Consider the following 20,539-nt stretch of genomic DNA (forward strand, 5'->3'; position numbering starts at 1 on the left):
AAATTATATTGAAGTTATTTATATATTATTAGTTATTATATTATATTATATATATATATATATATATATATATATATATATATATATATATATATATTTTATTTTTTTTTTTAAAAAAACCAATCGGTTTATCGGTTTGGTTCGGTTTTAAACCGAACCGATCGGTTTCTCAAATCTTAAGACCGATCGGTTTTTCGGTTTGAAACCAAACCAAACCAAATTGGTTCGGTTCGGTTCGGTTAAACCGAACCAAAATGCCCAGCCCTAAAGCTGCCTATTTAGTTTAATTTTACCAATTGCTATATGTATAATAATTACTTCATTTTCACTTAAAGTCGCCAGGAAGACCAGAAAACATGACATTGCAGAACTTCCTAAGTACGCGGTGTTCACATGAAAGACAATATCTATCTCTCCGCAGTTGTTTTCCTAGGTATCTAGTGGTTCACATTTTTCTTCATCCTCAAATAAATCAACTAATTTGCCTTAAAACTATGCACAAAGTTAACTTCAGTTGCTGTCACCTTGTCACATCGTGTATGTGATGACACCTTCACAAGATATTCATGGGCATAAGAAAAATACAAAATGTCATATACCAATCGTAACGGCACCGGTGACCGTAGTAGGATGCAGAGTTCCATTCCTATTGGTAATACAAAGTATGTTATTGTAGACTTTTGAGTCACATTTTTTAATTTATCTCTTTTAACTAGAGGTTTAAGGGGTAGTGAGACTGAATTTTTTTCTTTTTAATGAGTTAATAATATTCTTCTTTAAAAAATTTTTTAATACGAGGAAAAACGTAATTATTATTTTTATTTTATAAGGAAATTGGATTATCAATGCTGAAAATACTTAAATTATATTTCGATCATTCAAAAGTGGTCGGAATCGAACAATTTTCAGTTAGAAACGAGCCTCCTAACCACTTTTGAGATTTGCAAAAGTCCTAGCTAATTTTAATTACAAGTCAAAGTATTAAATGTTTTTGAACATGGGTGGTTAAAACTTAAGTTCTTTGTGGGGGTTTTAAAAATTTTGATAACATTATATGATTGTGTTTGAAAATTTCAACTATTTTAGCCCGTGGTTGAAATAAGTAACGGATCTATGAACATAGATACTATATCGTAACAGAGTCAGTAATATTAAAAAAAAAACATAAAATTTTGATCATTTTTGGATAGTAAAAAAATGGTTATTTGCCAATGTATCCCTTATTTAATTTTTAACTTAATTATAAGCCATTGTATGTATGTATATGTATATATAGACATCTATAGGTTAACTGAGACACAATTTATGAGGACTCATATATATATAGACGTGGGGACACTCATTATAAAGTTATTAATTAAGCTAATTATTTTGGTGCAGATTAATTAGGAGGTGAGAAAACATGAAGGAGAGGAATGAGAAGTTGATGAAAATATTTTGGCTAAGGCCAGCTTATCAGAGACACCATTCCTTCGGAGCTAGATGGAGATCCTCAACGAACAAGAAAACCGCCGCCGCCCTCACGGCGGCGCTCTTCCTCCTCCTCGCCGTCATCTTCGTCGTCTCCGTCTCGACTTTCCGGGGATGGGTTGACCTCGTACAGACAAGATATTCATTGTTGTCAGGTAAGAACGAAACTGAAGTTTTCGAATTCCCGATCCCTCTGGACTGCGTTGCATGGAACAAGACGAGCACGTGCCCGGGAAACTACCCGACATCATCGTACCTTAATTTCTCCGACTTGCCGGCGCCGCCGACGTGCCCGGAGTATTTCCGGTGGATTCACGAGGACCTGAAGCACTGGAAGGGGACGGGGATTACGCGGGAGATGCTGGAGAAAGTGCGCCGGAATGCGCATTTCCGGCTGGTGATTTCCGGCGGGAAGATGTACGTGGAGAAGTACAGAGAGTCTATTCAGACCAGAGCTCTGTTCACCATGTGGGGAATTATGCAGTTGATGAGGTGGTATCCCGGCAAGTTGCCGGATCTTGAGCTCATGTTTGATTGCGACGACAGGCCGGTCGTCCCGGCGAAAGACTACCGGAGACCGGACTCCGGGCCGCCGCCGTTGTTCCGGTACTGTTCGGATGAGCAGAGCTTGGACATTGTGTTCCCGGACTGGTCATTTTGGGGATGGTAATAATGCATGCATGCCAAACATCAATTTAATTTCATTTTTATTCTATTTTATTTTATTTGATGACGAGGGACACCGCAAACATTGCTAGAGGTTGTGTAGTGGATAAATTTCGGTCATAGAATCACAAGGAGGTAACTCATAGCTGACCGACCTGTTCAAGTCAAGAAGACCAATAGGTCTCTCCGGTTCCTGCTGGGGTTGAACTTGTAACTTAATTTATGGTTACCAAGTCAATAGCCTAATTAACTTGGTTCGCGTGGAACCTACCTTATAAGTCTAGCTAGGCGGTAAAAGACCACAAACGACTTCGTTGTAGGTTATTTTCATTTTCTTTCATCTGAAAATAAATTGTTGGGCGTTGGCTGGGTTGGTCGAGTTCAGTCCCTCCTCGATTCGAGACGTGAGATTGTGGCTTACCATGGATGTGGTTAAATGGTTAATAATGTTCACCCACTTATCACGAATTGATTTTAAGTAAGTCAACTCCCGAGAAGTAAATATCCAACATAAATTTTAAGTAAACTATGACAACGAATAGCTAACCCGTGAAAAGTAAGCATAGTTATAGATATGTACTAGGTTAAACACATAAGTATCTAATTGACGGTAGCTGTGGGTAATTTTTATTTTTATTTTCTTTCATCTTAGAGAAAATGTTTACTAGGTTAAACACATAAAATCATATTAATGAAAATATCTAAAGGATGGTATTAATTGAAATTAATATCAAAATAAACGTTTGGATTTATATATGAATTAAATCATAGATAATAATTTTTAACGTTTTATTTTTGATAAATATAATCCTCACCTAGCAATCTAGCTAGATTACACGAATTGAATCTTGAATAGATACATGAATTAACTCTACTTTATTTTGTTTGATGACTATTAAAGTACATATGTAAGCAATATACAAGTCCTAATTAACATTTTCTAAATTATATGAAAATTTTATAATATTCATAATATCATGTATAATTATATATATTATTAGAGAAAAGGGTCAAATACACCCTTAAACATTTCGCTAAAGGTCAATTAACCCCACAAACTTTTGAAAAGGTCAATTGAACACATGAACATACAATTTTGAGTCACTTGACCCCATTAACCGGTAACTTTTACCTGATGAACCGGTAATTGACACCGTGGCGTGACACATAAGCGTTGGAGTGGGTACTTGGCTGCCACATAAGCATAAAAAAGAATTAAATTAAGAGAAAAGGGTCAAATAGACCCCTAAACATTACCCTAAAGGTCAATTAGCCCCCTAAACTTTAAAAAATGTCAATTAAACACTCAAACATGCTAAATTTGGTCAATGAAGCCCAAAAATCGGTAAATGACCTGTTTTTACCGGTCATTTTAATTCCGGCGACGAAATCCGGCCACCGGTGACGAATTCCGGCCACCGGCGAATTTTTCCGGCGGCCGACGAATTAATTTTCTGGCCGTCCGGTCGTCTTCCACCGGAGAAGACGACCGGACGGCTGCCTTCTCCAATGGAGAAGGCGGCAGGCGGCCGTCTGCCGCCTTCTCCAGTGGAGAAGACGACCAGATCTGGTCGTCTTCTCCATTGGAGAAGATGACCAGATCTGGTCATCTTCTCCAATGGAGAAGACGACCAGACGGACGTCTTCTCCATTGGAGAAGACGACCAGATCTGGTCGTCTTCTCCACTGGAGAAGGCTGGAGAAGGCGGCCGTCCGGTCGTCTTCTCCGGTGGAAGACGACCGGACGGCCGGAAAATTAATTCGCCGGCCGCCGGAAAAATTCGCCGGTGGCCGGATTTCGTCGCCGGAATTAAAATGACTGGTAAAAACAGGTCATTTACCAGTTTTTGGGCTTCATTGACCAAATTTAGCATGTTTGAGTGTTTAATTGACCTTTTATAAAGTTTAGGGGGCTAATTGACCTTTAGGGTAATGTTTAGGGGTCTATTTGACCCTTTTCTCTTAAATTAATAAAAACATTTTAAAATCAGCCATAAAGAATTTAACAGATTATATTGTACAGGGCTGATTTTAAATTCTTTTTTTTAATTTAATTCTTTTTTTATGCTTATGTGGCAGCTAAGTACCCACTTCAACGCTTATGTGTCACACCACGGTGTCAATTACCGGTTCATCAGGTAAAAGTTACCGGTTAATGGGGTCAAGTGACTCAAAATTGTGTGTTCATGTGTTCAATTGACCTTTTCAAAAGTTTGTGGGGTTAATTGACCTTTAGCAAAATGTTTAGGGGCCTATTTGACCCTTTTCTCATACTATTATTATATCGCGTTAACATAAATATCAATAATACCTAATAATATAATAATGTATCCGATACTATCAATGTCAATATTAATCGATATTATAGAAAAATTAATATAGTATATATATAAAATAAATTTTGCAGGGCAGAGATAAATATAAAGCCATGGAGAAGTGTGATGAAGGACATAAAAGAAGGGAACAAGAAAACAAAATGGAAGGACAGGGTGCCAATGGCTTATTGGAAGGGCAATCCACACGTGACACCAACCAGGGCTGATCTTCTCAAGTGTAACCTCACTCAACAACATAATTGGAACACTCTCCTTTATGTTCAGGTACATCTATTCAATTGGTCACATGAATAAAGTTTGGGAACAATAACCGGGATAGAGTTTCACTAGTGTTAAAAATCCCACATTGATCAAATAAGAGAGAACATATGAGTTTATAAAGTCATGTGTTAGACTAACTAATTGATTGGATTCAATTTTTAGTGTGGTTTGACCCATGTGTATTATAGTCCAATTGAGTGACCTTAGTCTTTTTTTATTTTTTATTTTTATTTTTATAATTATAATAACTAGGAACAATGTTTATCTAAATTTTTCCATATATTGTCCAACCATGTAAGTCATTGTGTTCTTTATTTATTTATTTTTTACATTTGATCTTTAATCTTGTCCAAATTATATAGAAGTAAGCATACTGTCGAATTATGTAAATTTTGTGTTCTATATCTTTTTTACTTTTTTATCTTTTATCTTGTCAAAATTACATGTAGTAAAGATTCATTTTTTCAGGACTGGGATCAAGAATCAAAAAATGGATACAAGCAATCAAATCTTGAAGACCAATGCACCCACAGGTTAATGCATGAATGCATATGGATATATCACTACTTGTTCAGCACATAATATATAAATAATATACGTACAATCTTACCATCAACTTAAATTTTAATTGCGACAAAATATATCTTTCAATTCTATTGACTTTAATTAATTAATTAAATCGTGTATTATTGAACTTTGTTTGACATTCAAGAATTAGTGACTGAGATTCATTTTTATTGTGTCTGTGGTTAATAATGTGTGCAGATACAAGATCTACATAGAAGGATGGGCATGGTCAGTGAGTGAGAAATACATATTGTCATGCGACTCACCAACGTTGTACGTAACACCTCGTTACCATGATTTCTTCATTAGAGGCATGATCCCCCAACATCACTATTGGCCTATTAGGGACAATGATAAGTGCAAGTCTCTCCAATTTGCTGTTGAGTGGGGCAACAATCGCACCGACAAGGTAATTATATTCGGTGTCAAATGTAAAAATAACATATATTCTTAAGACAAAACAGTACAACATAAAATACATAAGAAATGATTATAGTATCAATATGTACCCTTATCCGGCCCCTGGCCGCGTCAAAAAACGCCGAAATTGACCTCTTCCTCGGCTGGGCACCTAGGCGGCCGAACTCCGGTTTTTTTTTTTTTTTTTTTTGAATAACCCTAAAAATAATTTTTAAAAATTTCAAAGAAATTTTTAAAAAATAAAAAAATCTGGTGCTTAGCATCTTTTTCAACACTGTTTAACAGGATGCATGATTGACATATTCGTCATAGGTGTCGATCAGTATGGTAAACTTTCTCGATGAATATAATATAATGAAAAAAATTGAAATCTTTCAGGCACAAGCAATTGGGGAAGCAGGGAGCCACTTCATGCAAGAAGACATGAAGATGGAGTACATATTTGACTTCATGTTCCATTTGTTGAGTGAATATGCGAAGCTGCTGAGGTTCAAACCTGAGATTCCTCAAAATGCAGTTGAGGTTTGCCCCGAATCTCTGGCCTGTTCTGCAGATGGTCTGTTTAGGAAGTTCATGGAGGAGTCATTGGAGCAATCTCCCAGTAACACTGCTCCATGCACTTTGCCACCACCTTATGATCCTCAACAACTTGGGGCTTTCCTTGACCAAAAGATTAGGGCTACAAAGCAAGTTGAGGCCTGGGAGAATGAATATTGGAGTAAAAGAAATAAGAAGTGAAGCTATGATATAATGAACCAAGCTAGCTAGGGCACTCTTTAATTTGCTTGATTTCTTCTCTCTAATTAACTTTTCTTTTTTTTTTTTTTTTTTTTTTTTTTTTTTTTTTTTTTTTTTTTTGTGTGTGTGTGTGTGTGATTGTATTGGCTTATAAATGCATAAAGATGAACCATGACTTTTGTTGTAACTCTATTGTTTCTTCTTTTTCAATGATTAATAAGCATCCTGGATATATAGTTCATTCATTCTGAATATACAGTTCATACATTCTGGATATATAGTTCAAATTATGCACAACATAATGCCGTTAACGACAATCGAAACTGATTTTTTTTTTCTTTTTTTAAGTCGGACGCGTCGTTTTGATTGCTGTTTTTGCAACCGTGTGCACCATTCATGGTGCACACGGTTGCACGGCATAATTTGCGTTCATAGGCAACCTAGGCTCAGTGAAGCCCATGCCGGGTTTTTTCCTAACTGATTCAGGGCTTGTTTGCTCTCAAACTAGCCCAGTAATTCGTGGCCACCTCTATTTATTCGACATTTTTTAATCCAAAGTGGTCTAGAAAGCCTTTATCGGGTCAGCAATATTGATAGACAATTTTTTGATCCCTAAAGTGGTCCAAAAAGTGTGGATAACTATATTATTTATGTTAAATTTTAAGTTTTCTCATAAATCAAAGTTTTTGAGGAAAAAAATTTAAAGAAAAATATATTTGAATCATTATAAATTTACAAGTAACTTCTACCACCTTTAATTTGCCCTAACAAATTGAAACCCACACTATAACAAGGGATGACTGATAGCAGAAATCCTCTTTTATGTTAAGAATGTTGGAACTTTGTCAGTTTTATGAATGATTTTCTTTCACCTCAGAATTAATGGGAATATTTTCAGGTAATGTCCTAATCATCAGCTATGATGACCTGAAACTAAGGAACAACAATGGGGTCCACTACTTGTCCTTACATTTCTCCTGATCTTGTGGGGTATGAATTTTCTCATCAATCTAGATTTTTGAAAAAAAAAAAAAAACAAAGAAGGTAAAGATTTTATGTTGTTCAGACTGTCTGATTCTTTAGTTAGGTAATCAAAACACTGTATAGAATGATAGGCAGACAACATAAGACTACCACTTTAGGATTCTTTCTGGTAATCCTTCTGATTACTGCAATCACTGTCCAATGGATGGATATGGTAAATTCATTTTTTGATCCCATTCTGATCTTTTAGTTGTAATATAATCTGTACAGTTTTCAGTTTTTAATTTCCCTCCAAATTTTTGCACCAGATCTTGTGTCATAACCCCTCGAATCTCGTGTTGATTAGTTAAACCCGAGTTGTTGAAACAGGATTTGGTGCAAGTAACATTGTTGTTTCGGGTTTTTTGTGACATTATTAACAGTGCAAATTTGTTTCAGAATATTCTGTCAGGTGGATTCCAGAGAACCTCAAACAGTTTTTTCCCTGAGGTGTCGTGCTCCACCGCGTGTCCACAAAGAACGGTGCTCGTGCCCGAGGCTGCACGCACCTCGGAGAGCACCGAGGCATGCCCCGAGTACTTCAGGTGGATCCACGAGGACCTGAAGCCGTGGAAGGCGACAGGGATCACGAGGGAGATGGTTGAGAAAGCCGGGGAAGTGGCACACATTCGGGTGCTTGTAGTGAGTGGAGTGTTGTATGTGGAGAAGTTCAAAAAGGTTTTCCAAACAAGGGACATGGTGACACTGTGGGGGATTTTGCAGCTCCTCACATTGTACCCGGGTAGGGTCCCGGATTTGGATCTGATGTTCGAGTTGGGAGATATTCCGGTGATCAGAAAACGAGCCCACCGGGCTTCAGCTCCTCCACCGTTGTTCCATTACTGCGGTGATGACTTGAGTCATGACATCGTGTTTCCTGATTGGTCCTTCTGGGGATGGTAAACACTAAACACTAAACTAATCCTAGCTAGGCAAGCCGGGAATGGTTAACACTTAACACTGCAGTTTCTGCAATATTTTGCAGGCCCGAGCTCAAGATTAGGCCTTGGGAGGTGTTGAAGAAGGAGTTACAAGATAGCAATGAGGCTCGAAAGTGGGAGGACAGGGAGCCTTTCGCGTATTGGAAAGGGAACACGAAGCTGAGCCTTGCAAGGCGGGATCTCGCCAAATGCAATGCCACTTATCAAGACTGGAATGCCAGGATCTATGATGTGGTAATAACTAATAATATAGCCTAAAACTCCTCCTCCATAAGGTTCAGTGTTAGTTGTACTAAAAACCGTATTAGCCATTTTCAGGACTGGTATCGCGAGAAGAGGCAAAGATTCAACACGTCGAGTTTAGTGAACCAATGCACTCATAGGTGTGTGTAAAAATTGTAAAATGCCCTTTCAGGTTTCACAAGATTATTCACAAGATGACGATAATGTGTGACAGGTATAAAATTTATGTTGAAGGGATTTCATGGTCTGTGAGTCAGAAGTATATTCTGGCCTGTGATTCCATGAGTCTGTTCATAAACCCCCATTACTATGATTTCTTCACAAGAAGTCTTATCCCGACGGTCCATTTCTGGCCGATCAGTGAGAATGACAAATGCAGATCCATCAAGTATGCTGTAGACTGGGGCAATGCACATCCAAAACAGGTAAAATCAGGATCTTCATTTAAAAGCTTAAGCTGATAGTTGGATTGCATATTTATGTTTCTATAATATTATATGCTCAACACCCCCCCTCACGTGTGCGGACTGATTACTTCTGAAGGGCTCCAAGCCTAAGCTGATAGTTGGATTGCACATTTATGTTTATATATATTATATGCTCAACAATCTGATCACTGATAGATTGAGTTTTCTTGTTTTTTTCGGGTGATCAGGCGAAGGGAATCGGGAGATCAGGGAGCAAGTATGTTCACGAGAAGCTAATGATGAAGTATGTGTATGACTACATGTTTCATCTCCTGCAAGAATACTCGAAGCTGTTGAGGTATCAGCCGAGTGTGCCCGAAGGGGCTGTTGAAGTGTGCCACGAGGCGTTGATTTGCTCGGTCAAAGGATTGAGGAAGAAGTACAGATTGAATTCGATGGTGAATAATGCTTCGGAATCAAGCCCTTGCTCCTTGCCTCTCCCCTCCAGCCTGCAAAATCTTCAGGCTTTTCTTGACAAGAAAAGCGGTCTAATTAGGCAGGTTGAGCTCCGGGAAGTTGCAAAGGAAAACTCCAGTCAAGCACAGCGATGAGAAGCTGTTGTTTAGAAATCCCAGTGCAATTTTGCAGATGCAGTATAGCTAGCTTCTAGTATCATCATTTTGATGAATTATTAGCCTTTCTGTCTTCCTTTCAAATTTGCAGATAAGCACAACTATGAAACTGTTGTTTCTTTAGAAATCCCACTACAATTGCAGATCCATTATAGCTTCTTCTAATATCATCATTTCAACAAATAGTCCTTCTGTGATGTTCTGTCTCAAAAGAATTTCACAAAAACTCTCTTTTTAGTTGGGATGGAGCACATTTCAATTTGGTATAAGAGCCAGACCAAAAGTCTGGGTTCGAAATCTCAGCGCCACCCATAAGCGACTGGTCCATGTCAGCTTTTAGTTGGGATGGAGCACATGCTTCAATTTTACACAACTATGTCAGCTTTTAGTTGGGATGGAGCACATGCTTCAATTTTACACAACTATGTCAGCTTTTTAGTTGGGATGGAGCACATGCTTCAATTTTACACAACTTGTACCACCACTGTAAAATGTTCTTATATATAAAAATCCTTATATCAACTCAAAGTTCATGGATACCCATAATTTCAATTGCAGAATATATTTTCATGGCCTGCCAGATCCGCTCCATGATCAACGGTCAAGAAGATGCCCCCGGTGATCAAAATAAATTCATAAAGAGTTTGAAACTGGAAAAGGTGCCTCCTAGGAAGCAGAAAATCTAAGAAAACATTGATTTTCATGATGGTTTTTAGACTTCATAGTTGGTTCTGAAGTTTTTACAGTTTGTTTCATCGAAATATCCAATCATAGTGACATGAGATCTGAAATGAGTTATGAAAGAAAGGAAAAAGGAAAGAGCAAAGGGGTAGAGAGAATACAATTGGTAAAAATGAAGGAATTATATGATTGACCTTAACATATACAAAACAAAAAATGATGAACAAACAATGTTCAAATACAAAAAAACTTTCAGGAGAAATAAGTGGATAATCTCATCTTATCCTCTGATTCAGAACTAATTAATTAACCAGCAGAAAATCCCAGAAACTGAGATGTTTATGAAGTAACGAAACGACTAAAAACGCGATGGAGATCAACTTTTAGTATGCTCTCCCTTTGAAGGTATCCAAGCTCATCTCACTCGGATCAGTTGCCTGCAACTCAACCTGCACCCCATCGAGCTCTCTCCTGAACCTGTCTTTCGAGCTTGCATACACCATCTTGCTCCTAATTGGAGCAGTTTCTGGTGCCCTGAATCCACACAGACCGAACATCGGATTAATGGGAAAAGAAGTAAATTAAACAAATCAGAACAGAAATGCATTTTAGTACACATTTACCATGCAACAAAGAAGATCTTGCTCTTTTGGCAGTTCTCATCAGTGGTGAAATCATAGTCATAAACTGCATAGCGACACTCGTTTGGTGGCATGCTGTTAGAGAATTGGATATGAGTCTCTTCATGGCTCCCGAGCTTTTCGACCACTACAGCCTGGCTCGCCTCATCGATCTTGAACACGATGTATCTGTAGTTCCTCTTGGACTTCAGTTCCAGGAATTTCAACTTGCATTCATCAACCACACCAACCCCAGATGCAGAGTTTGCCTAATCATGCCATCAACAAAGTATTTCATGAAAGATTTCATATTTCCAAAAAAAAAAAAAAGTTTTAACATAACATTCTGCAAATCATTAGGGCACCACCTAAGAGAAATTGAAAGCAGGTTTCAAGACTAAAGCTGGAAACTTTCTGATCTATGTAAAACATGTTTCGATCTTTGGGTGACGAGGGAAATTCACAGCCACTACCCGAGGGTGTGCACTAGGTAAATCCAGTCTAGTGGGCAAAGAACCACAATGAGGTAAATCAGTCTAAGTTGCCTATAGCTGATCAGCTTAAACCAGTATTGCAAAAATCTTGCATAGAATTAATCGGCACCTAGGCGCTGGCCGGCCGCCTAGCGTATCATCATAAGATGGTCTAGACAGCTGGCCGGCTAGGCAGCCGACTAGGCCACCTAAGCACCGCCTAAGCCGCCTCTGACGGCCTAGGCCTCCTAGGCTCCAAGAAGGCCAATAGGTCACCAGTTGGGAGTCCAACTTGTAATCTTGTGGTTACCAAGACAACAGCTTGACCAATTTGGCAGGGTTGCCCCAACATGTTATGATCTTGTAGAATAATGTTGTCTCCGGTGAGAAATGCATGAATCAAATTGAAAATAGAATGATGCAATCATAACCATTTAAAGTTTGAAACTTTTTAATCTAACGTAAAACATCCTCTGATCTTCTTGTAAAATAATGTTGTCTCCTGTGAGAAATGGATGAATCAAATTGCAAATAGAATGCTGCAATCATAACTATATATGAAAAGTTGGAAACTTTTTTAATCAATGTAAAACATGTTCTGATCTGATCTCATTGTCGAACAATGTTGTCTGATCTCCTGTGAGAAATGCATGAATCAAATTGCAAATAGAATGCTGGAATCATAAATCTGTAATCTTGAAAATCTACCATTTTGTGTTGTGGCTAAAAGTGCAGGACCCTTCTTCTGCTATTGTGAACAAAACCAATATTGAGAAAAACGAAGAAAAAGAAGAAAATGTGTGCTTGAAAGAGAGAGGGAGAGAGGTGTTAGGTTTTAGAAGGTGACACAGAAATGTTTCATGGGCTGAGAGAGTTTCCAGGGCAGTTTGGAGAAAATTGAGGTTTACATTACCCCAAATGGCAATCAATCTGATGAATAGAATATCATATCTTTTATTTTATATATTTATTTTTTCCTCCTAATTTAATAGTGTCAATATTTTGTTCCTATAATATATATCATGTCATACAGGACCTGTCATGTAATTGTATATATTATTATATCAAACATGAAAAAAGAGAGAGTAAATTTTGATGTAATTTTGTTTCGAAGGAAGAAATATTGTATAGGAATTAAAGAGCAAGTTTCCTAAGATGCAATATTTGAAATTTGAACACTTTATTGGAGATTTTGTTTCCAATTATTAAAATAAAAGAAATACTAATATGTATATATGTCAATGACCTTGTGGTCTACTAGTGGCACAAAGTTACTATCTCATATGGAAGGCTGTGAGTTCGAGCCATGGTGGAGACGGTCTTGATTAACACGGAGTTCTCAGAAGAAAATATATCAAACATATTATTTTGATATGTGCATTCGGTTATAGTTATCAAACTGGGAGGACCGATAAACAAAACAGAACTTAATACATAAACAAGCTAAATAGAAGCAAATGACAGGCACAACGACAAATTGCCAAATTCCAATAGAATACTACTATATATTGTCTAAAAAGTCTTCAAATTAGTTTCCAACTAGCTACTAAACATACAATATTACAAGTGAACTAAGTATGCATATATATAGGGATAGAAAATAGAAATCAGTATTGCATTGCACATACATCATGCATGATTCAGAAACTAACAGATAAAGATGGTACATTATATTACATCTATTAAAAAAGCAAATTAAGGCTGAAATGCCAAAACCAACCACTGGGATGCTTTGATGCTTTCTTTAAGCAAAGCAATCTTCTTAATTAGTTAACACTCATCATCATCAACTCCAATAATATGTCTGCATATATATGCATCAAACACACACACACACATATTTAAGCTTCCAATTCAGTACTAAAATACAAGACATGAAGTTTGAGCACTCCCCAGATCGAGTTTTGTAATTGTCTAATATGATTCCAACAACTAAACTCCAAGAAATAGATAGCATACATTCATTATCCATGAATTCTTGCAAGCATTGGATTCTTGAATGAGTTTCCACAAACGCCTGGCCGTCCGGGCTGCAATCCATCTTCGCTTCTTCTTGTCTTCTGCCTAAAAGTGAATACAAGGAAGGTATCAATTATCAGTTATCCACTTCTAGCTCTTCTTCACTCAGGCTTTTCTCAGATTCCGATACCTGTCATGAGTCACTGAATTTAATTAAATCTGCTTGGCACAAGTTGAAAAAATACAATTCAAAAAGAGAAAGGGTGACATACATCTCTAGTTTCTTTCTCAACAACAACCATATTGTAGTTTCCATAGTCACGTTGCTCGTCCTGAATTTTCTTGGCTGATTCCACAGCAGAAGGAAGACATCTCGATATTTTGATTGACTTCAATGTTGAAATTTCAGCAAAGTCAATTGGGATCTCTCTCAATTCAAAACAATTCCAAAGAACTAGGTGCTTAAGTTTTGGGAAATTATGACTACTAGCTTTCCACTGCTTGAGAACACAACCATGGATAACTAAAGCAATTAACTGGCAAAATATCACTTCCTCTTGTATTTCCCATTCTTTGCCTGCGTTTAGCGTCCATAGTAACTTGAGCATCTCTAGCCTAGGCAACTTGCTAAGAATATTAATTTCCTCCCACACAAATCTCATAGGATATAATGTCAACTTCCTAAGGTTTTTCAAGAGAACAATATCATTTATAATTGGAATATGTGTTTCACCTCCACCTGAAATGCAAAGTCTCTCGAGCTGCTCTAAATAGGCTAAGTTTGCAATGCAAGCATTAATCTCTCTGCCTTTACCTCTAATATGTACATTCTTCAAGCATGGAATATTGGTAATGTATTCATTTGAGCAATCTTTAGCTCTTATCCAATGAAGTTTATGAACAAAATTGGGAGGATTTCCACAATAGATAGAGCAACGAATATGATGTAGTTGTGGAAACTCCAAATACTTCCTTCCTTCATCTAATCTATATGATACACTTCCATTACAATCAAGTGTTTGAAGATTCCAAGACCTTGACAATTCTACACCCTCTCCAAGTCTTGGCTTTAGGAATTCCTGAGTCCTAGACAATTCTATATCTTTTCCAACTCTTAGGAATCTCAAATGGATATAATTCACATAATTTTTTAGCCTGAAAGGTTGACCATTGAAGTGGAAGAAGATTACTCTCAGTAGATTGCGATTTCTAAATTTTGGAAGTGCACTCTGCCACCAAAAACCGAAGAATGATCTATAGCTTTTCCAAGTAAAATTTTGTATTATAGACATGTTAAAATCGCTATATTGGATGCTTACCCAACGAAAACCTTTTTGTTGAAAATAAGAACTATTTTCACTCTTAACAACATGCAAAAGGTTCTCTTTTTCAGCTTCTCTCACACAAAAGCCATGCAATAAATCATGCATCCTAAAGCTCTTAATTTTTCTTCCACAATAGCTTTTCCGGTTTAAAATTATTAGATTTCTATCCATAAGTTCTTGTATGTACCTGTTAGCCACTGCATCAAAGCTTTCATTCTCAAATGCCTTTACGAGTCCTTCAGCAAGCCATAACCTTGCAAGATTATTAGCTTTGATTTTGTGATCTTCTGGAAAAACTCCCAAGTATAAGAAACAAGCTTTTAAGTTGTGGGGCAAATGATTGTAACTCAATGAGAGTATTCTCGAACATTCTTCATCATCTAGAGTAGCTGCAGAAGAAGAACTTAGAGCATTGGCAGTATTTTCCCACTCATCTAGAGTGTTGAGTTTGGAAAAAAGGCCTGCAATCACAATAATTGCCAAAGGCAGTCCTTTGCATTTTTCAACTACCGGTCTCCCAATCGTCTTAAATTCAGCACCTCGAGATTTACATGCCTTTTCATCTTTGGAGCATATATGATTAGCCACCTCCGCAAGGCGAGTTGTCAACAATACTCGACTACCATTTCCATCATCGGGAAAGCAAGTTTTGACAGCATTCCACGCCTCTTTGCTCCATACGTCATCCATCACAATCAAGTACCTTTGACACTTCAAACTTTGGTAGAGTTGTAATGCTAGGTCCTCATTACTGCTGCTGTTTGCTATATTGTTTTTGGAACCAAGAAGATCGAAGAGCATTTGCCCCTTATTGTGATCTTGTGATGCGACAGTCCATGCTTGCTTATCAAAGTGGGAAGTGATTGATGGATGTTCATAAATTTTCTTTACTAATGTTGTCTTACCAATACCTCCCATACCTTTAATGGAGACAAATTGTAGTTGCTTAGATGGATGTTGGATTAGCATCTTCTTTATAATCTCGAACTCATCCTGTTTTCCTACCATTATTTCTTTGGAGCGTGAAGCATGGTGGGAAGAGTCAGGCATGGTGATACATTGATGAGTAGGTATTGGTAAAACATGAAGGGAGGCAGGCTGCTTTGTTCCTACTTGTAGATGATGTTTGAAAAGCTGGTACTCCTCCTTGGCTTTCGCCAACTCTACAATGATGGCATCAATTTCTTGTAGAGCTGGGTGCAAAATACGACGGAATTTGAGACAAGGATGAGATTTTCCCCTTAGCGGATGCAAAATTTGATTAAGCCTCTGACAATGATGAGTAGTTGTCTGATGAAGGCTTTGGCAATGATGAGTGCTTTTTTCAACCTGTGGCATTTCCTCTTCTTCTTCTTCTTCCGGTGGCCAAAATGTCTGATCCACAATTCTGTCAAAAATATCAAAAATTCTGTTTCCCTCTTCTTCTTCTTCTTCCTCTCTTTTTATTTCTTCGTCATAAAGATGTAGTACTTGGAGTTCAATTTCATCCTCGATCCTGGAAGCTACGTCTCTGAGCTTTGTTTCCAACTCTTTGATTGCTTCAACACCATCCATTCTGTTCTCATCCAAGAGTTCCATCAGAAATCCAAGCTTGTTGTGGAGAGATAGGACCAAGTGTTTGTTGCAAGGGATGAGTTCATTTTGCTGTAGAATTGGACGAGGGAGAGGTTGCAAGAACTCAAGCTCAAGTGTCCTCATAAGAGAAACTACAACCACACAAGCCATTATATTCTTCTCTCTCTGTTTCTAGCTAGCTCTGTGTAGGTGTAATGGAAAGGAGATCAGAGTTGTTTTTCTGAGTTTGTTGGAGTACGTGAAGGTTAGAAGGAAGATGAAGATGAATGATATCAACTGGAGTTAGGTATAGTATGGGATGAAGATTAACGAAATGAAATGACTTTTTCTTTCAATAAAATAAAATTTAGACATGTGATGTAACATAGGGAACACCAAAACCCACAGCACAGCTTAATGAACATATATAATTGGCAGACAAAATGTTAACTAATAGGGTTGTTTGTTTGTGCATACAACCCTTTTTTATTTTTCGAGATATAGACATATAGTTTGGGAACATAAAAAAAATGTGGGTGTGTTGGGTGTAGGGATGACAATTTCAATCCGTCATGCGGATATCCATCCGAATCCATTTCGCATGGATGGAGTTTTTTTGGGTGATGGATCAGGGGTGGGTCTTAAAAAAGTAAATCTGCGATGAGTCGGGTTGGATTCGAGTTCTATGTACAAAACTCGCTTAGAACCCCATCCGACCCACTATGTGTGTGTTTATATATATAATAGTAAAATAATTATTAGTATGTATTTATTTATAAAAGTTTATATAACTTTGTGTATCTTTTTACCATTTTTTATATCTAAACTACTATGTTTATTTTTAAAAATTAACAATTTAGTTATTATATTTAAATATTTCTATTATTTTATGTTTTAGTATCACTAATAAATTTTATTATTTTATTATTTTTCAGGGAATACAACAGAGATGCAAGCAGTTACTCTCAACCAACTCATTCAACCAAATTCAGTTAAAACTGTTAACACTGTTCAGCATTCAATCTAAGCTTTCAGTTTTCCTTCATTGATGTATAAATAGCTTTGTAGTCTCTCTGTAATAGATTGATACTTTTCTACCTTCTAAAAACAGTTAGTTCCTTTTCTACCTTTCCTTACCTGCTTCCCGCAATATGGTATCAGAGCCATTTTGCGAAGCTCTCTGAAACAAACTTCTATGGCAACAACAGCGTGACCTCCTCTTAACACGAGAAACAGTCCGATGGACAATGCAACAGGGACGCCGGCAGCCGGAAATGCGACAGTCGTTCCTCCTACTCCGGGAACCGAATCGAACACTAACACTCCAGAGGTGGCGTATGATCCGGAATCTCAGTCAAATCCATATTTCCTACACCCTAACGAAAGTCCGGCATTGTTGGTCGTTTCTACTCCCTTGGATGGCTCAAATTACCATCCATGGGCTAGAGCCATGACAATGGCGTTGTCTTGCAAAAACAAGCTCAGGTTCGTTGATGGTTCCATCCTCAAGCCTTCGAAAGATGATCGGAAGTACCAAGTATGGGAACACTGTAACGATCTGGTGATGACCTGGATCATCCGATCATTATCTCCAACCGTTGGTCGCAGCGTACTTTGGATTGATACTGCGTATGGGATATGGAGAGATCTAAAACGGAGGTTCAGCCAGCAAGATCTGTTCAGAATCACAGAGATCAAATGTGAAATTTATCAAACCAAACAGGGAGACAACAACTTAAACGAGTATTTCACTCAACAGAAATTGCTCTGGGATGAATTGCAGATACTCAGACCTACCATAGTTTGCCAATGCACTGTGAAATGCAACTGTGGAAGAAAGATAGATGAACTAAATGAGCAGATTGAAAAGGACAAGTTGTCTATATTCCTCCTTGGTCTGCATGATAGGTATACTGGTGCAAGAAACCAGATGATGCTCATGAGACCTCTTCCGGACGTTTGTGAAGCGTACTCCATGATAGCTCAACAGGAAAGGCAGTTTCATATGGGATCTAGTGGCTTCACAAGCCAATTGCATCAGGCTGGTGAGAGTGGTACCATTAGAAATGCCCTAATGACTAGGGCAAGTGGTGGATATCAACAAAACTATAGAAAGCCAACAGTCAGCAACAAGAAACCTGTGTGCACCTTTTGTGGTTATACAGGACATACAGAGGATAAGTGCTATAAGAAGCACGGATATCCACCTGGTTGGAAGCCAAAGTCTAGAAGCCAAGGCATGGTGAACCAAACTCAAGGGCCTATGATGGCTCAGCAGCCAAGCAATGGTGAAGGTATATCTTTCACTCAAGATGACTTCAAAAAATTCTTAGAATTTGTTCAGGTACAAAGGTCATATGAAGAGAAAGGTCCACTGAGTACACCACTTGACCAACCAGCTCAAGGAGCACATGCAAATATCATATCTGCCAATCTTATGCCTGTGAATCAAGTTGAAGGTACAAGTCTCTCTTCTAATTCTGCCAATTCTGAATGTAACTGGATATTGGATAGTGGTGCTACCCACCACATAGTGTGTTGCATGAGGCTACTATCAGATCCAAGGGAAGTACACAATATGCATGTTGGTTTACCCAATGGACAACAAGTGGCTATCACTCACATTGGATCTGTGCATTTGTCACATGAATTCAGGCTTCATAATGTTCTCTTTGTTCCTGGATTTCAGTATAACCTAATATCTATGGGAGCATTTATTAAGAGTTCTAATTGTTCTATAGAACTACACACTGACAAATGCATAATACAGGATGCAATTCATGGCAAGATGATTGGACTTGCTGAACTCAAGAATGGTCTATATCATTTGGTCTTTCCTATTAGATCCTCTGTAAATACTCTTTCAATGTTGAATAAATCTGCCTTGTGGCATGTTAGATTAGGACATGCTTCACATGCCAAAATTCAGTTGTTACATTCTGTTGATTCCACTATTCAAGTGAATAAAAGTTTGATTTGTGATTGCTGTCATTTTGCAAAACAAAAAAGACTTCCCTTTCAGTCTAGTACTTCCATTGCAGCTGCTTGTTTTGAATTACTTCACATGGACATATGGGGTCCTTATAAGGTTGCCACCATTCATGGTCACCACTACTTTCTTACCATAGTGGATGACCATAGTAGAGCAGTATGGGTGCATTTGATGAGGAAGAAGTCTGAGGTTAGAGGTTTAATTGTGGGATTCTGCAGAATGGTCAAAAACCAGTTTGGAGCTTCTGTCAAGAACATAAGGACAGATAATGGCTTAGAGTTTGATATGCCTGATTTCTTTAATCAAGAAGGGATATTGCATCAAACCTCCTGTACTTATACACCTCAGCAGAACAGTAGAGTTTAGAGAAAGCATGGCCATCTTTTATCCACTGCTAGGGCTCTCAGGTTTCATGCACACTTACCAGAAAATTTCTGGGGAGAATGTATTTTACATGCAGCTTACATCATAAACAGATTACCTTCTGCTGCCATTAGTCAACAAATACCATATCAGATCTTGCTTAAAAAGATTCCACAGTATCAGCATTTGAGAGTCTTTGGTTGTCTAGCCTATGCTGCTATCTTAGGTCCAAAGTTGAAATTTGATGCTAGGGCCAAGAAGTGCATTTTTTTGGGATATGCCAATGGAACTAAAGGCTACAAACTCTATGATTTGTGTTCAAAGGCTGTTTTTATTTCTAGAGATGTGGAGTTCTATGAAGACATATTGTCTTTTCAGTTGGCTGCTAATCATGAGAGGCAGCCTCCCCAGATTATTCTTCCAGGAGATCCCTCAGCAGATTACCTTGATGATCTCCAAAGGAACACACACAATAATTCTGATCCTGACAGTCCCCATGGCCATTCACATGTTGATTTAGGCAATTCTCAAGATCATTTGTATACTGCTGACAGTACTGAGCAATCTCTTAGTGGTGTTATTGAACAACCTGTTGAACAGTCACCAAGCCACTCTCAACAACCAGTAATCAGAAGGTCCACCAGACAGAAATATACTCCAACTTACCTGGAGGACTATATCTACCAAAGTTCTGTTGTCAAATCATCTCCCCATGACATATCTAGAGTGGTAAACTATACTAAACTCTCACCACCATTTCATTCCTTTATCATGAACATTACTTGTCATGTTGAGCCCAGAAACTATAAGGAGGCAATAAAGTATGATTGTTGGAAGAAAGCCATGGAAGATGAGCTCACAGCCTTAA

The 20,539-nt window shown here is 37.9% G+C and overlaps 3 protein-coding genes across 6 annotated transcripts in view; 2 read left to right on the top strand and 1 right to left on the bottom strand.

Moving 5' to 3' along the window:
* The first annotated feature begins 1,346 nt into the window (after nucleotides 1-1,346).
* Nucleotides 1,347-6,483, top strand: LOC109184445 (protein O-glucosyltransferase 1-like). The gene is made up of 5 exons (XM_019334446.1): nucleotides 1,347-2,136; nucleotides 4,544-4,736; nucleotides 5,202-5,266; nucleotides 5,499-5,709; nucleotides 6,099-6,483. The coding sequence occupies exons 1-5, from the start codon at nucleotides 1,403-1,405 to the stop codon at nucleotides 6,456-6,458; spliced, it is 1,563 nt and encodes a 520-aa protein (XP_019189991.1). The 5' UTR covers nucleotides 1,347-1,402; the 3' UTR covers nucleotides 6,459-6,483.
* A 921-nt stretch (nucleotides 6,484-7,404) lies between these two features.
* Nucleotides 7,405-9,794, top strand: LOC109186757 (O-glucosyltransferase rumi-like). Its single transcript, XM_019336881.1, has 7 exons — nucleotides 7,405-7,448; nucleotides 7,566-7,656; nucleotides 7,881-8,380; nucleotides 8,467-8,656; nucleotides 8,741-8,805; nucleotides 8,880-9,090; nucleotides 9,321-9,794. The coding sequence occupies exons 1-7, from the start codon at nucleotides 7,405-7,407 to the stop codon at nucleotides 9,681-9,683; spliced, it is 1,464 nt and encodes a 487-aa protein (XP_019192426.1). The 3' UTR covers nucleotides 9,684-9,794.
* A 746-nt stretch (nucleotides 9,795-10,540) lies between these two features.
* Nucleotides 10,541-20,539, bottom strand: part of LOC109184356 (disease resistance protein RPP13-like) — a 106,169-nt gene continuing 96,170 nt past the window's right edge. For 2 of the 4 annotated variants that reach the window (XM_019334420.1, XM_019334362.1), the window contains 2 exons: nucleotides 13,529-13,627; nucleotides 11,194-11,276 (listed from right to left, as the gene is read on the bottom strand). In XM_019334420.1, the coding sequence (XP_019189965.1) occupies nucleotides 13,574-13,627 (54 nt within the window). In that variant the 3' untranslated portion in view covers nucleotides 11,194-11,276; nucleotides 13,529-13,573. Of the gene's footprint in view, nucleotides 10,920-11,008; nucleotides 11,277-13,528; nucleotides 13,628-13,709; nucleotides 14,323-14,949; nucleotides 15,302-20,539 lie in introns of those variants that run through there. The other 2 variants (XM_019334432.1, XM_019334353.1) reach the window with 2 other exon arrangements.

Source organism: Ipomoea nil, unplaced genomic scaffold (genome assembly GCF_001879475.1).
Source record: "Ipomoea nil cultivar Tokyo-kokei standard unplaced genomic scaffold, Asagao_1.1 scaffold0188, whole genome shotgun sequence".
Lineage (NCBI taxonomy): Eukaryota > Viridiplantae > Streptophyta > Magnoliopsida > Solanales > Convolvulaceae > Ipomoea > Ipomoea nil.

What these genes read in the sequence shown, in the direction of transcription:
- LOC109184445 (XM_019334446.1), top strand. Translation starts at nt 1,403, where the DNA reads ATGAAGGAGAGGAATGAGAAGTTGATGAAAATATTTTGGCTAAGGCCA. An exon ending in GACTGGTCATTTTGGGGATG is followed by an intron (nt 2,137 to 4,543) that starts GTAATAATGCAT and finishes TAAATTTTGCAG; the next exon opens with GGCAGAGATAAATATAAAGC. An exon ending in ACACTCTCCTTTATGTTCAG is followed by an intron (nt 4,737 to 5,201) that starts GTACATCTATTC and finishes TCATTTTTTCAG; the next exon opens with GACTGGGATCAAGAATCAAA.
- LOC109186757 (XM_019336881.1), top strand. Translation starts at nt 7,405, where the DNA reads ATGGGGTCCACTACTTGTCCTTACATTTCTCCTGATCTTGTGGG. An exon ending in ATTTCTCCTGATCTTGTGGG is followed by an intron (nt 7,449 to 7,565) that starts GTATGAATTTTC and finishes AACACTGTATAG; the next exon opens with AATGATAGGCAGACAACATA. An exon ending in GATTGGTCCTTCTGGGGATG is followed by an intron (nt 8,381 to 8,466) that starts GTAAACACTAAA and finishes AATATTTTGCAG; the next exon opens with GCCCGAGCTCAAGATTAGGC.